Source organism: Ambystoma mexicanum, chromosome 2p (assembly GCF_040938575.1).
Source record: "Ambystoma mexicanum isolate Mex_15411 chromosome 2p, UKY_AmexF1_1, whole genome shotgun sequence".
NCBI classification, from domain to species: domain Eukaryota; kingdom Metazoa; phylum Chordata; class Amphibia; order Caudata; family Ambystomatidae; genus Ambystoma; species Ambystoma mexicanum.
Genome location: NC_090923.1, coordinates 84324443 through 84338841, shown reverse-complemented (window position 1 = coordinate 84338841; position 14399 = coordinate 84324443). Strand labels below are relative to the sequence as shown.

The window sequence follows — 14399 nt, the reverse complement described above, 5'->3', positions numbered from 1 at the left end:
GATCTGAGAAAGAGTTACCATCTTGAATTTGTCTTTCCTGAGGAATTTGTTCAATTCTCGCAAGTCCAAGATGGGTCTCAGTCCTCCGTCTTTCTTTGGAATGAGAAAGTAAGGGGAGTACCAGCCCTTGTTCCTTTCCGCTACAGGTACCGGTTCTATGGCACCTTTCTCTAGCAGGTCTAAATTTCCTGCAAGAGGAGCGGATCTGGAGCTTTCTGAGAGCTGATCCCCGGTGGATAACTGAGGTATGCGTAGGAGAGGCAGGCAGTAACCTTGGGCAACTGTTTCCAATGCCCAAGCATCTGACGTGATAGCCTGCCATTCCGCCAGATGTTGAGTTAACCTGCCTCCTACAGGTGTCTTGTGAGGGAAGTCCTCAGAGTGGTTTTGGGGCGGCTGATGCAGATGCCGATGGTAAAGAGGCACCTGCTGTTGCTGCGGCTTTTGAATATCTACCCCGTCCACCTCGGGTAGTTCTTCTTTGTCCCCTTTGAGCCGGTCGTCCTCTACCTCTTCCGAATGCGGAGTAGAAGCGAAAGGACTTGCCCCTCGCAGAGGTTCCTGTGGGACGAAAAGGTGTCTGACGGATTGCAGCGCCTAGGGATTTTGCTGCTGCCTTTGATGTTTGCAGTTTTTCTAAACTGTCATCTGCCTTTTTCCCAAACAAAGAAGAGCCATCAAATGGCATGTTCAAGAGCCTGGCTTGCACATCAGGGGCAAAACCAGACTTTCTCAACCAAGCGAATCTCCTGGTTGTTGTACTTGCCGCCATTGCTCTGCTGATACTGTCAGCCGAATCAATGCCCGTCTGGAGAGATTCGCACATAGCGTCTTTACCGTCCTGATGATATTTAGGAACGCCTCCCTTTCTTCTCCCTCCGGGATGCAGTCAGCCGCTGTAGAAGCACACTCCCAAAGTGTATGGCTGAATCTAGCAAGCGTGCAAGTAGCATTTAGAGATTTTAACGCCATGCTACATGCCTAAAAAACTTTCTTTGCCATAGCATCATATTTCTTATCGTCCCGGTCCTGTGGGACGGTAGGGTAAGCAGTCTTGACATCAGTAGAAGATGCTGCTTGTACCACCAGACTTTCTGGGGATGGGTGTTTTGACAAAAACTCTGGGTCTGCAGAAGATACCCTGTATTTAGTAGACAGTTTTTTATTTACTGCCGGAACGACATCTGGGGTTTCCCAGTTCGTCATGATTTTCCTCTGAAGAGCTTTATGAAAGGGCACTACAGGATCCTCCTGTGGACCTTTATCAAGAATATCCGTAAGGTCATCTTGTTGGAAAGCCTGTGAAGGTGTTGACCACCCCATAAATTCTGTCATCCTGGCCATTAAGGCTCTGTAGGGGGTTTCAGCATGCTCCCCCGGGTCTGGCCTAGCGAACTCCACCTCAGGGGAAGTGTCTAACCCACTTACCTCATGTAAGGTATCATGGAGATCCTTTAACCTGCGTTCTTCTAAGGATAACTCCTCTTGAACTGGGGTTGCAGGTCCCTGCAACTCAAATGTGTCTTCTTGTTCAGATAGTTCTCCCTCTTCCATAATTGAGGACTTAGTTCTGAACTCACAAAGGGTGTGAAACCCATCTCCAAGGCAGAGGGTGCCAAACTTGTTGTAATTGGCCTCAAAAACGTCGATGTCGACGCCGAAGGCTTCGGGCGTGGCGTCGAAAACAAAGGCGGAGGCCTCGAGGTCCTCGATAGAATTGGGATTCTGCTCGAGGAAGTCGACAATCTCGACGCCATAGTCATCGAGGACCTGGGGATAGCCACTGGGTGCGTCGCAACCGTGACTTTGCTTGGCGTTGACGCCGGTGTCGAAGATGGCGTCGAGTTGACAGACCCGTGTATCGAAGGTCCCTTCGACAACGGCGTCGAAGACTCCGACCTCGGCGTCGACGGAACCTTCGAAGAAGGTTGAGGTCATAGCCTTACTCGAGGGTTCGTGACGCACTCGAGAAGCTTCCTTCGCCGGGTACTGCGACTCGCTGCGTTTTTGACCTTTGGGTCTTTCGACCAGAGCATTGCTCTCGGCAGTCTTCGAGGGGGTCGAGGCTGCTTTCTCGAAGACGCTCATTTTTGCAGAATTCCTCCCATTCAGCCCGGGAACTATGTTTCGTGGGGCAAGGGATTCTCTTAGGAGAAACAGAGGAAGAGGAGGGCGGAGAAGGGGATCTTCGACGTCTCCTCTTCGAGTGCTTCGATCTCAAGGAGTGATGGGACCCACTCGAGACCTGGAGCGCGAATGGTGACAAGGAGACGAATGTCTCGACTTCGAGGAAGAAGAAGCTTTTGAAGTCTTGCCTTTCTCCAGCTTCCCCCTACGCTCCTTCAGGGCCTTAGCTGTCATGGACATACAGTCCTCGCACTCCGAACAATGGCGTTCAGCTCCCAAATAGCACAGACAAACTCTGAGGGTCAGTCAGCGACATCTTTTTCCCACAGTCTCGGCATTTTTTGAAGTCGGACCGAGGGGTTGTCGGTTCCGACGAGGAAGCCATCGAGTATGGATCGAATATCTCGAGGTAAATAGGATAAATTCTCTACGAAACTGAGCAACGATATTCCGAGGCACTGAGTAAGCGTGGAAAAACGGAACTGAGCAACGGACGCTGTGCGCGGCCTTTATAGGCAGGATGACGTCGACGTCGATACGGCGGCTGTCGAGGGACATGGACACGGCGGACGTCGACGCGCAGCGCCCTCTAGAGAAAAATGTTCAGAGGCCAGCAAAGCTGGAAGGAGATATCTAAAATAAGGAATACGTCGGAGGACACAATCCCTTCGAAAGGAGTTGCCCCATGCCCCAACCTAGCTATTCTCCCAGCCAAACACGTTCATTATTTTGTTATTATCTGGAGTATAATGTGTGCCATTGTTCTGATTTTGTTCCAACAGAATCAAATCACAACGATCGCACAGCGAGACACTTCAGCCATGATACATAAGTGCACACAAAGTGATCAAGTGTGCATATCAAGGAACAGAATGTCAGAATTAACGGAAATCTACGTATGAACTAAATAGGCAAATATAACTCATAAAAGCATCAATATGGACTTCAAAGACGGATGTTTTTCTCTGTGCATTTCCTCCAGAGGTCTGCATGTGGTGCTGTGCGCTAGATGTGGCTCTCCGTTTACGAGGTGCCTTGTCATCCGTTTAACAATTCAAGTTCCGGATGTACACAAATTTGCCATTGTAAAGGCACAGTTCATTCTAGAACTGATGTATGTTCATTTCAGGAATCAGAATTTACATGGTTGAACCAGTCCCTTTCAAGGCCTGCTGCCAGTGATCCGACACCACAGCACCAATGTTAACCAATACTGGTCTTAAATTATTGCAGGGGACCCTGTACGAGGTGAAATTAAGGATTAGCTCCAGTATTTGAGCTACCAGAAACCTGAATGCGCAAGAAGCAGACAAGTCTAACCCAGATTGCAGAGCAACCACACAACCGCATGCCATACAAAACATTAAAGCACTTAAAAGAATTAAATGGAACTCCAGCACTTCGCACCGTGCTGTATGTGCTTCCTGTGGGGTAGCCTTGCTGTCTTTGGAGTGTTTTGAGGGTTTCTTACGCTGGAGAGGGATTGAGGTTGCATGGGTGGTCCGTTACTGAAGACCAGATAGCAGGAGGGATATATTACGACACGTGGCTTTGAGGTCTTGTTATTTTTTGGTTTTGATTGGACTTGGTAAGCCCAGTTGCTGGTGCGTGGAGTGTTATGCTGTATCGCGGTGGGTGTTTGGTCCACAGTATCGATGTGGGTGGATATGGGAACAGACTGCGGGTGTGCAATTTTAGAGGTGTTAAAGTTTGAGTCGGTTTACTTGGCGCAGGTGGGGGGGATGGGTTCTCTCTTTTGGAGCACATTCAAAATGTTGTGACACATTACAGTGAGTGCGTGCGCAAGTGAGCGCACGCATGCCGTGTCTTTGTTTTGGTGGTGTGTTTGTCCAGGTATATAAAGGGACTGAATGTCTGGATCCAGCAAACAGAGCTTGAGGATAGTCTTGGAACATTAATGGTGTCGATGACACCAACAAGCACAAGAGAGTCCTATATTATCTTAATGGATTGCAGGCGGATGTGGCCCTACTGCAGGACATCAACATGGGGCGCTGAGGAGGGGGATGGGTTGAACTGCCTTCTCTTACTCTTCCAACTCACGGGGCGGGGTCTGCATTTTGATTTGAAAGGGTCTCCCTCCATCAGTCCTCTGCAAAAAAAAGAGACAATGTGTCAGATTGTCTATATCACAATTAAGTTGTAAGACTGGTGGGGATCTGTAAAATCTATGCCCCGCATAGCGGGATGTTTCTTTTTACTGTCCATTGCTCAATTTCTTCAACAGAGGGAAGGTAACATATTGCTGGGTGGTGACTTTAAAGAGACTTAACCCCCCCTCCTGGACCAGAGCAGTGGTTCCACTAGATCCGGAGACAACCACAGATCTATGCATGGTTTGCTTGATGAGTATGGATGTGTTGATGCGTGGAGACTTCCTCACCCATCCAACAAATGTTATACATTCCACTGAGGGCGTCATGTTTATTCTCACATGGATATGCTCCAGGCATCCGGTCAATGCCCCAGAGATTACTTAGTGTCGACATCAATGCAATACTTCTATCTGACCATACTTCAGTTTCTGCCGAAATCTCACTGTCTTTTTCGATGTCCAAGACGAGCTATTGGAAGATGAATACTTTGCTTCTGGAGGTTAACGAAACTGGACAATGGTGAAAGAGGCAGATTTCTTTTACCAATAACAGAACGACTGATGTGAGTGGAGTCGGAAGCTTTTAAATTCTACATGTGTGGCTTCCTAATTGGGCTGTCTAGTAAAAGTAAAAGGAGTTGAGGTTGTTGGAGGAGACTTGTGTGGCGCTATTTGTCGTCTCCAAATGATGAGAATAGGGTGATACTTCAGAGGAAAAAAATATCAATTGAAAAAGCTATTGAACGAGCAGGCGGAAAGGCTCCTTTTTGGGACGAGGTGCAATTATTACGAAGGAGGGGGAAAGTGTGACAGACTGCTGGCCTACCATCTGAGGGTTCATGAGACAGACAGGACCATCAGCGCCATCATGGGTGCCTCTGGGATGGCGACGTACAAACCAGTCGAAATTAACTTTGAGTTCCACGATTTTTATAAAAAGCTGTATATGGAGCTTAAACTGGACTTCGAGGAACAGAAGAGGTAAATTGACTGGTTTGTAGCGACAGCCGGATTCGGTGAAGATCAGCCTGGATTGAGCTCTGAGTGGATTAACTGAAAAAGGCGGTAAATCACCTGAATGGGGGGGGGGGGAGGAAGTGTCCTGGCCCAGATGATCTCCCAGCAGAGTTCGATCATGCCAAATACGTTTTTGCACTGTTGCCGATGTTGTAGGCGTCAAAGCTAAAAGGGTTCTTCAGCAATCGACGCAACATGCATCCATATCATTGCTACTGAATTAAAGCAAACATCATACAGCCAAGTGAAGCTACAGGCCTCTAAGTAATCAACACAGATCATAAAATGTTTGCAAAAGCACCATCTATGAGGATTGAGGGACGTTTGCATCATCTGTATGGAGAATCAGTCAGGGTTTGTGACAGGGCGGTGTGTAACAAACATCCAGAAACTAAAATTGACGTTAAGGAAGTTGGAAGCAATAGTCGGCTGTTGCCATGCTCTTGCTTGATGAGCTTCCCCTTTACGTTGCCGGAATGTATACGATTTGGACAAGAGAAGAGACTGGATGTTACTATATACTGAGCCAACAGCATCAGTCAACACAAATGGCACATCTAAGGGCAAATCTGAACTGATGAGGGGCACTAGGCAAGGATGCCCACTGTCACCCTTGCTTTTTGTGCTGGCGATGGAACCCCTGGCTGCAAGGATCAGGTCAGATGAGAGAATGAAGGGCTTGGGGAAGCATTACAGAAAGTATGGCTTCACGCCGAGGACATGCAGCTTGTGACAAAGGACCTAGATTTACCCTTACCAGCAATGATGTAACAAATGGAGACCTTCACTTCATTCTCAGGTTACAAGATAAACTGGTCCAGGTCTGAGGCCATGCCAGTGTCCTCGTCATGCAGAAGTGTGCATGTTGCCAGGTTTGGTTTCAGTTGGTGCCCTGAAAGATGATAACTTGGAGTGTGGTTAACTAAGGAGGTGGTTTCTATTATCAACGAAACTATGAGGCATTTAATTGGTGAACATGAAATTGGATCTGGCAAGGTGGTCTGAGCTGTAACTGTCCCTTTGGGGGAAGTCAACAATATCAAAATGACGGCGCCTCAAATCAGTTATGCACCAAGTATGTTGCCTCTTCATGTGAAGAAGTCAAGCTTTTTGGAGATTGAGACAGTTGGAGTTTTATGGGAGCAGAATAAAACGCGGCTGAAACTATAGCTACCATGTGAACGTGGGGGGCATGGGAGTTGCGGACTTTGAATAATACCACCTGGCTTTATCAGCACATCATTCAATACCATTTTTGGAGTAAACACCTGGTATTTGGGTGTGGACAGAATCAAGTAGAAGCATGCCACTGGTCCATGAGGCCCTTTTGACAACTGAGTGCAATGGGCAATGTCCACTCGCCTACGACAGACTGAGAGGTGCCTGGTGCGCGCTTGAAGGAAGGTTCGGAAAGGAGCCAGCATTATTCCCTAGATCAATCTGGCAGAACAGGAGGGGTGCGGATGGATGGGAAAACACAGCACTCGTTCTTGACCGGGGTGCAATGGCTTGGAGACCTATTCAAGGATACTGATTGGATCCCCTGAGGCAGGAATTCAAGGATGATGGTCTCCACAACTGTACGTATGGGGAATACAGACAACTGAAGGTGGCAATAGGAAATGTGGTGAGTGAACGAGACTCTAGGAACAGATAGAGCTTTGGTGGGAAAAGAAATGTTGCATCAAACATGTAGAAGCTTTTGATGAGCAGGAAGAAATCGAATGGACAAATACTCAGGAAATGGTCAAATGCAATTGGTGCAGAAATGTCGGAGGGCAGGTGGGAGAACCTATGCAGAAATGTATCCACAACCTCTTTGTATCTCGGGGAGAGTCCGGCAAATTAAGATCCTGAACAAGGTTTACCGGACACCAACCAGGATGAGCTCAAGGGGTATGATTTACAGATGCCTGTTTGTGGTGTGGTCATAGATCGGGCTCATTTGAGCACACGATGTGGGAGTGTTGTATAGTAATTGTGTGTTCCGGAGTGGAGTCACAGAGACAATGAACAATGTCGTAAGAACGAAACTCGATTTTGTGACCATTATCCTGGAGGGGCATGAGCTCTTGGAGGACCGGACTCTCCCACAAAAGTGCTGGTTCTTTAGGGCCTCTCTCTGCAAAGATGATTATATTGAGGGATTGGAAGGGTACAACCTTTCCAACATTGGCGGCATGGGTTAAGAACCTGTGGAAAATGTCGCTGTTTGAGCAGGTCATTCTGAGCAGACAGAATAGTGGTCTGTCCAAGGAGATTTGGGGTACATTTCTGGATCTGACGAACAGTGATTTTAGTTTTTCTGGCCTTTTTGTCTGTATTGAATTGCAATGGTAAATGTTCCAATACAAATTTGAATACACAAAATAAGACTGAGACTCTCAATGTGCATTTGGATTACCATCGGTCTCTTGAATGGAATAGCCATCTGGCTCTTGTATGGAACAGGAATATACAATCAGGGTGCAAAATGTGCCCGTGACACTAGCCACTGGCCGACTAGTAGCTTGCAACTTGACATTTTTCACCCTGCTAATAAAATCTACTGAATAATGAAATGAAAGAACTCGAATGGATTACATTCATGTTAAAAGCTCTGGTGGGTCGTCAGCTGGCGCTGAGGCTAAAGCAGATGAAGGTGGCATGGTCTGCAATGCCCAAAGGAGGGGGTCCTTCAAGACTGGAGTGCAGAAGTCTCGGGTGTCAGTGTTGGAGCAAAGCCAGCAGGGGTGCGACTGGGGTTAGAAGATGTCCCAACATCTATTTCCTGAATGGCCTCCCATCCACCCCCACGAGTGCTGTGGAGAGGGAGAGCTGGTGGTGAATGACATGTTCAGAAGAGCCATCTTTATCCTTGGAACCAAAGTGAGGACTTGTTCTTGGAGATTCGGTAGGGAAAAGTGGTGTCCATTTTGGGCAAGCAAGACCTCTGCTTCTGCTCTTTCCTGTTACCGCCAGATCTGTAAACTTAGATGTTTTTCTTCTGACGATTCGTCAGGTATTGTCACTTCTCCACATGGAGGGAGTCCTTTTCCATGAGGCCAGGGAGGTGAGGTCGCTACGCAATAAGTCCACCCCCTAGGGATAATTTAATGCGGGAGGAACTTGCAACCAGTTGTACAACATAACACCCTCACATTCCTTAGCGCCCCACCTCTATTTCAAACCATTATATTGAGAGTAAACCAATGTATTTCTGTAGTGCCTGGGTACAGCCAAGACAGAAAATACTAGGACGAAGAGCACAGGAGGAATACTGACTGGTCTAGTACTGAGACTAGGTGGCTCACAGGAGGCATGAGAAATACCAAAGAGCCATTAACAGGTGAGCCGTTACGTTGGGGCGGAGTAAGCCCTATAAAGTAGAAAGAGAAGAATGACTAAGACAAGTCATCTGTCGGAGACCCCTGGAGTTTCGAAGTACGCACTCAACCCGAAGAGAGGGCTCTGCAGAGAATGCTGGCAAGTGGCTGAGTGAGTCAGTGACTGGTCCTGCGTTCAGCGGGATGCAGGCGAGGCAGATACACAACCTCCTGGGGGGGGGGGGGGGTGTACCGTGCGGCTTCCCAACAGTGCAGAGACTGCAATGACCCACAACTGCAGAAGCAGTAACGAAGCAGGCGGCTGCGGGAAGGAGACCGATCTAAGACCCCGGAGAGACTAGCGGCATGCAAGTAAGTCCCAGAAGTTAACTGGAGGCATGCGTGGTCCAGTAGCGATGGTTGGAGGGGTAAGGGGGACCGCATACCAGTGGCAGAGTTAATACCACTGACCACTAGAGACGTGTCTGGGACCCAGATTTAAGAAAAGCAAGCACCAGAAGAAACCATCCTCCGCAGTGGCAGGGATAAGCCCACTGACTATCAGAGAAGGTTCTGGGACCCTACCATAATTGAAACTGGCACCTGAGGAAATCCTAGTTCCAGTGACAGATTGATCTCAAATACCAGAAGGGGAGTCATTCTCCTGATGAGAAAGCTGAATACCTTCAAATACACTGAGGAGGCACCAGGGGAAGGGTGTCAATACCCCTGGCCTTGTTATGTACTGTATTGGAGAGTGCAGACTAGTACCAGGAGAGGGGAGCCATTCTCCTGGTCCAGAAAGTTGACTGTACAAAGTGCTGGAAACACCAGCCAGTGGAAGGGAGTCATTCCCCCTTGCCTTCCATTTACAAGAGGAAATTCTGGAAACATTCTCCTGGGGAAGGAACTCTGTTTGTTCGCTACCAGCCAGGGGAAGGGAGTCATTCCCCTGGTACCTTTTCGCAAGAGAACATTTTTTTGGAACGCCACCCACATACCAGTAAAAGAAACTTTATTTTGGATTATATTACCCTGTAGTTGTAGTGTAAGGGAAAGAAGTAGGTTGTGACAGCACAGCGGACATTCAATTGGACGGACATTTTGACAGATCCTGTAGTAATAGCTTGAGGCAGCGAAACCCTTCGTAGAGATAGGAGGGTTCTTTTACCATCAAAGGTTTATAGCAATAAACATGCCACCCCGCGTCGACTTACATGGACACCCTTAACACCACCCTCTAGAAGTGTTTCACTGCAGTCTCTTCTGAAAATTGGGCCTTCGAGGGAGGAGCCTCAGACAAGATACTTGGAGTGCACTTCCGGTCCTTATGAATGCAAACAATTTAAAGACTGACTTCCACAGGACAGTTCCATGCATGGAATGGCACAAACTGCAGTCTTCTGTATGACGTTTCTTACCAAGGCAGTTACAAGTTATGTGGGAGTCAGTGACATCTGTCTCGAGCAGTCCTCGCAGGGTGTTCGGAAGAATTCTCTGAAATGTGCTAATTTCCTTCTACCTTAGAGACCCCCCTGTGATGCTGGAAATGCATCTGAGGGACAGAGCCTCTGTATCCTTGTCCTTTACTGCCTTTTATCGAGTGTTCCGTCGTGTTTTCCACGCAAGAGTTCATGAGGGACTCCTGGCGGTGCAGTTCTCTTTTGGTGAACAGACCCATAGGATACCCCTATGGCACCCATGGGTGGGGGTACAATCCTGTGCCCCTAGTGTATGTTTTTGGGCACCTGTGTGTGGCCCACGGAGCAGGGTACAGGCTGGTGGCAGTTCCGTAGTGAAATGACTGGTGCCCCGAGCATCCTCCATTTTGGGATGCCCAAGCCCCGTCATTGGAATCAGTAGATTCCTAATAGGGACAAGATGGCCCCTGTGGCCTCTTGCCCTCCATCGCCTGTTACCTTAATCTTCCCGAAGTACCGGGAAGCCCGGGAGAGAGCAGTTGAGAGCTAGCCTATATATGGTCTAGCAGTCTATCCAAGAACATGTCCTCAAAATATATAAACATGCTAACAATTCTAATTTAGACAAAATCTAACATTTTATACCCACACCATTGGGTTATTTGTTGAATGCTGACCTAGCGTCGGGAAGCAACAGGGCCCTTTACAATCATAGGGGTAAGAATAAGGTTAGGGAGCATAGGAACAAGGGAATGGGCATCCAACAGGGGGAGGGAGGGAAATAGTAAGTAAAGCATGGAGGAAACATTGGTGAGGAGATCACCAGTCTCAGTTAAGGAGGGGAGTGGACGGTGTATAGACCTTGTGAGAGGGAGCATATTTACTCAACTCTCAAACTCATAAAATCGGCTTGCTGCTCACCAAAGCATATCTGGAATCCTATCCATGTCTGTGGTAGTTTTTGCCTGTTGGCACAATTTGCTCTGCATGGAATCTGTTCACCAGAAAACCACCTCAAAACTCCTGTGTTAGCTCCACACTAACTTTCTTTATAGGCTGAAATCCGGATTATCCAAGCCCCACCTGGTTCATTTTCAGGGAATCCTGACTTGTCGGCGTCAGTACCTGAATTTCAAGTTTTGATCTTCCCAGCAGGTCCATTTTCCAATGACTTGCAATTGATTTCACATACTAACAGTGAAAACATCAATCAGGGTCAGTGAGTTTGGTCCCCTCCCCAAAACTAATCCCGACTACTCACAAATTTGAGCTAGCCCAGAGCAAAGCTCATGTGCTCTCCTGCCCCCCCACATTATAAACTAAAAACTGCCCAGCAGGTCTGTTCCTCTAAACCTAGGGGCAACTCCCATGAGAACCAAAAACAAAAGTCTACAGGGTTGCCGACTTCACAGGATTAACATTTGTTAATCTGCTTTTGCTCCATACAGCTGAATTTTCAAAGAGTCAAAATAAAACACAAAATAAATCTAGCTAAATATGCATACTGTAAAAATGTAGAATACAGACAGTATGAAAATGTGTTCATTTCTTTGTGCAGGGGCAGGAACCCCAAGAAATATAACAAAGACTTTATATTGTATTAATAACTGGAGGCAGAGTCTGCAGTTGAATTCTTTTCCATTTACAATGACTTCAAAAAGCAAATCAGTCTAAAAGAATGAAGCAGCCTGCTAACGGATCGCCAGTCCTATCTTCTATGTAAAAACCAGCAAATCTGTACAGCTCAGGTCTGGATTCTGTGAACGTATTTTTGAAAACAAAATTAAAAATGCAGGTAGTAACAGAGCGTACAATTACCGGCCAAGAGCTGCATGTCACTCGCGCTTCTAAATAGCAACGGCAGAGTAATGCGTAAATAACACTACCAAATCATTGTAGTGTTCAAGTGAAAAATAAGTCAATTATTAAAGTCTGGGAGCCCCTCTACCGAGAACGAACAGGGACAGATAATCGGTTCTGTGGGAAGGTGCCCACGCGGGAAGGTCTACAACCACGTTTTAGCTCACTGTACTTTTCACAGAGTAGAACTATCTGTTTGGTCCCACCCACTTAGGCAGCCCAGCACCGAAATGCTAGGCAATTTTCCTCTGAACAAGAGTAACAGCAACCTGTTCCCCTCTAGTCAGGCCTCCTGACGGAGATGCTGTGCCACTAAGCAGTGAACACACGGATTTCACTCTGTTGTGAATGGTGCAGTGAGCTAAAAAGTTGTAGACCCTACAAAGTGGGAGTGTACCCATACATTTGGCCGTGTTCCTTCTCGGTAGAAGGGCTCCAAGACCTTTGTATTAGAGTTCAGTAGCGCCCGTGTCAAAAATACATTTTGTACTAAATAGAGTTTAATAGAGTCATGCGTGTCGCAATATGAGAAACTCAGTGTTCCATGGAACAGAGTATATTAAATAAAGGGCAATAGCAAGTCGTAGTTGCAAGTCAGTCAAAACAGGATTATATAGAAGGCGCAATAGTTTTCCACAGCAGACACAGGAAATGGACTAATGGTTATTAGCAGGCTTGTATTTTGATGAGCAATGCCAATGAGGTTTCTATGGAATAGCTGCATAAATAAAAGTGTGGTAGAAGTTATTGTAATCCAATGCTTGCCAAAGAGGTCAGAATTTCCCTAGGCAGGCCGCCTCAATTTTTAAATACAACCCGAGGATTCTTTAGTGTACACAAAAGAGCATATATATAAAAAACACAACTTTGTCAACCTCAGTATTATTCCACACCCTGGTCACTGAAACTCTAGCTTGTTCTTCACATTGCCCATTTCAAACAACTTTGCAATTGGCCTGTGCATGGTTTAGTCACATACACATCCATATCCCCTTCCAATCACTGATCCAGTCGTAAATTCACTCACTACCGAATTGCGAACTTTACTTACAGCGTCTTCAATTTCTTCAGGGGTGACTGCAACACCAACACCACAAGCCTTCTCAAAGTCTGAAGTGCTGATGGGATCTAATGGATGACTTTTCACATAATCCAAAGCAGCTGCAAGACGACATAGGGGGAAAGATTACATTGTGCCCATGTGCAAAATAACACATTTTTAAACAAAATAATGACTAAATTCTCAAGGGCAACAAACAGCAGTACTTATCAAAATCTGCAAGGAACTGGTCAACCCTACTGCAGTCTCTTCCTCTCCCCTGCCCTCCCAAGCTCTCTGCACTTGCCTCCCATTTAGCCACTAAAACTCAGCACAACCTTTTCCTCACTGTCATCTTCTCCACTCACTAACCCCCCCCTTCCCTCACCTTCCTTGCCCCCCACCCCCATTCTCTCCTTCTCGCCCACTGCACCAGAGGTTTCTAAAGTAGTCTGCTCTATGAGAGAGTCTCCTCCAACCAGGTGCCCCCCCTGCTCCCTCAGAACTATCAAGGATATCTCTCAGTCCTTGGCGGATTTCTGTAAGCACTCCTTGCCACAGCCCCTCAAGCACTCTTGTGCAACCTCTCCTACAAAATCAGTCTGCAGACCCTTCATGCCCAGACAACTAATCGCCCTCAATCACGCCCTTTCCTGGGCAAACTTATGGAGAGGTTGGTCATTCCCCAACTGACCTACCACACTGATCTGGCAGGCTGCCTTAACGAACACCAGACTGGCTTTAGATCATCCGGAGGCACAGCAACCCCTCTCCTGAACACCCGTGAAGACCTGCTCTCAAACCTGGACTCCAACTCTCCTTCTGTTCTGATCCTCCTTGATCTTTCCTCCGACTTTGACAGTCAATCATGCCATCCTCATAAATCGTCTTAGTGAAGCCCATCACTGACTGGGCACTGGCATGGCTGAACTTTCTTTCAGACGCTCCCAAGTGAAATCGGCCCTTTCCTTTCCTCCACCTCACTGTGGCGTCCCTCAGGGCGCTATCCTATCGCCATAACTTTCAACATCTAACTTGCCCATCTCATCTCCACCTTCTCTCATTTTCAATTCTACGCTGACAACTCCACTATCCTTTAAGCTTCCTTCCTCTACCCCCACTTCCTCCCCCATTCCTGACAGCTATTCAAGTGCTCTGCTAACGAGCTCTGCCTTAATGCCAGTAAGACTAGATTCTTCTCATTGGGACACCTGCTCCATGTTTCCTTCCCTCTGCCCCTCTCTGGATACCCTCCTTGGGTCCCCTCCCCTAACCCTGGCAGGCTAAAAACCTCGGGTCATCGGTCTCCTCTCCTTTTCTCCACCTATCATAGACCTTGTCAAGAAGTCCAACTATCAGCTTCACCTCCTCAGAGTCATTCTCCCTTTTCTCACCCAACCTCAGAAGTTCAATGTCTCCAGAGCTCTGGTTCACTATGCTGGACTACTGCAACAGCCTCTTCTTCAGGCTGCCCCCTTCTTCAGGCTGCCCCCTTCTTCCCTTCACCCTCTTCA

General features: G+C 47.3%; 1 protein-coding gene across 1 annotated transcript in view; it reads right to left on the bottom strand.

Annotated features, from left to right (window-relative positions):
- QARS1 (glutaminyl-tRNA synthetase 1) overlaps positions 1–14399 on the bottom strand; it is a 950222-nt gene that overhangs the window by 820421 nt on the left and 115402 nt on the right. Inside the window, exon 3 of the mRNA XM_069643299.1 lies at positions 12898–13007. Coding sequence (XP_069499400.1) covers positions 12898–13007 — 110 coding nt within the window. The remainder of the gene's footprint in view (positions 1–12897; positions 13008–14399) is intronic.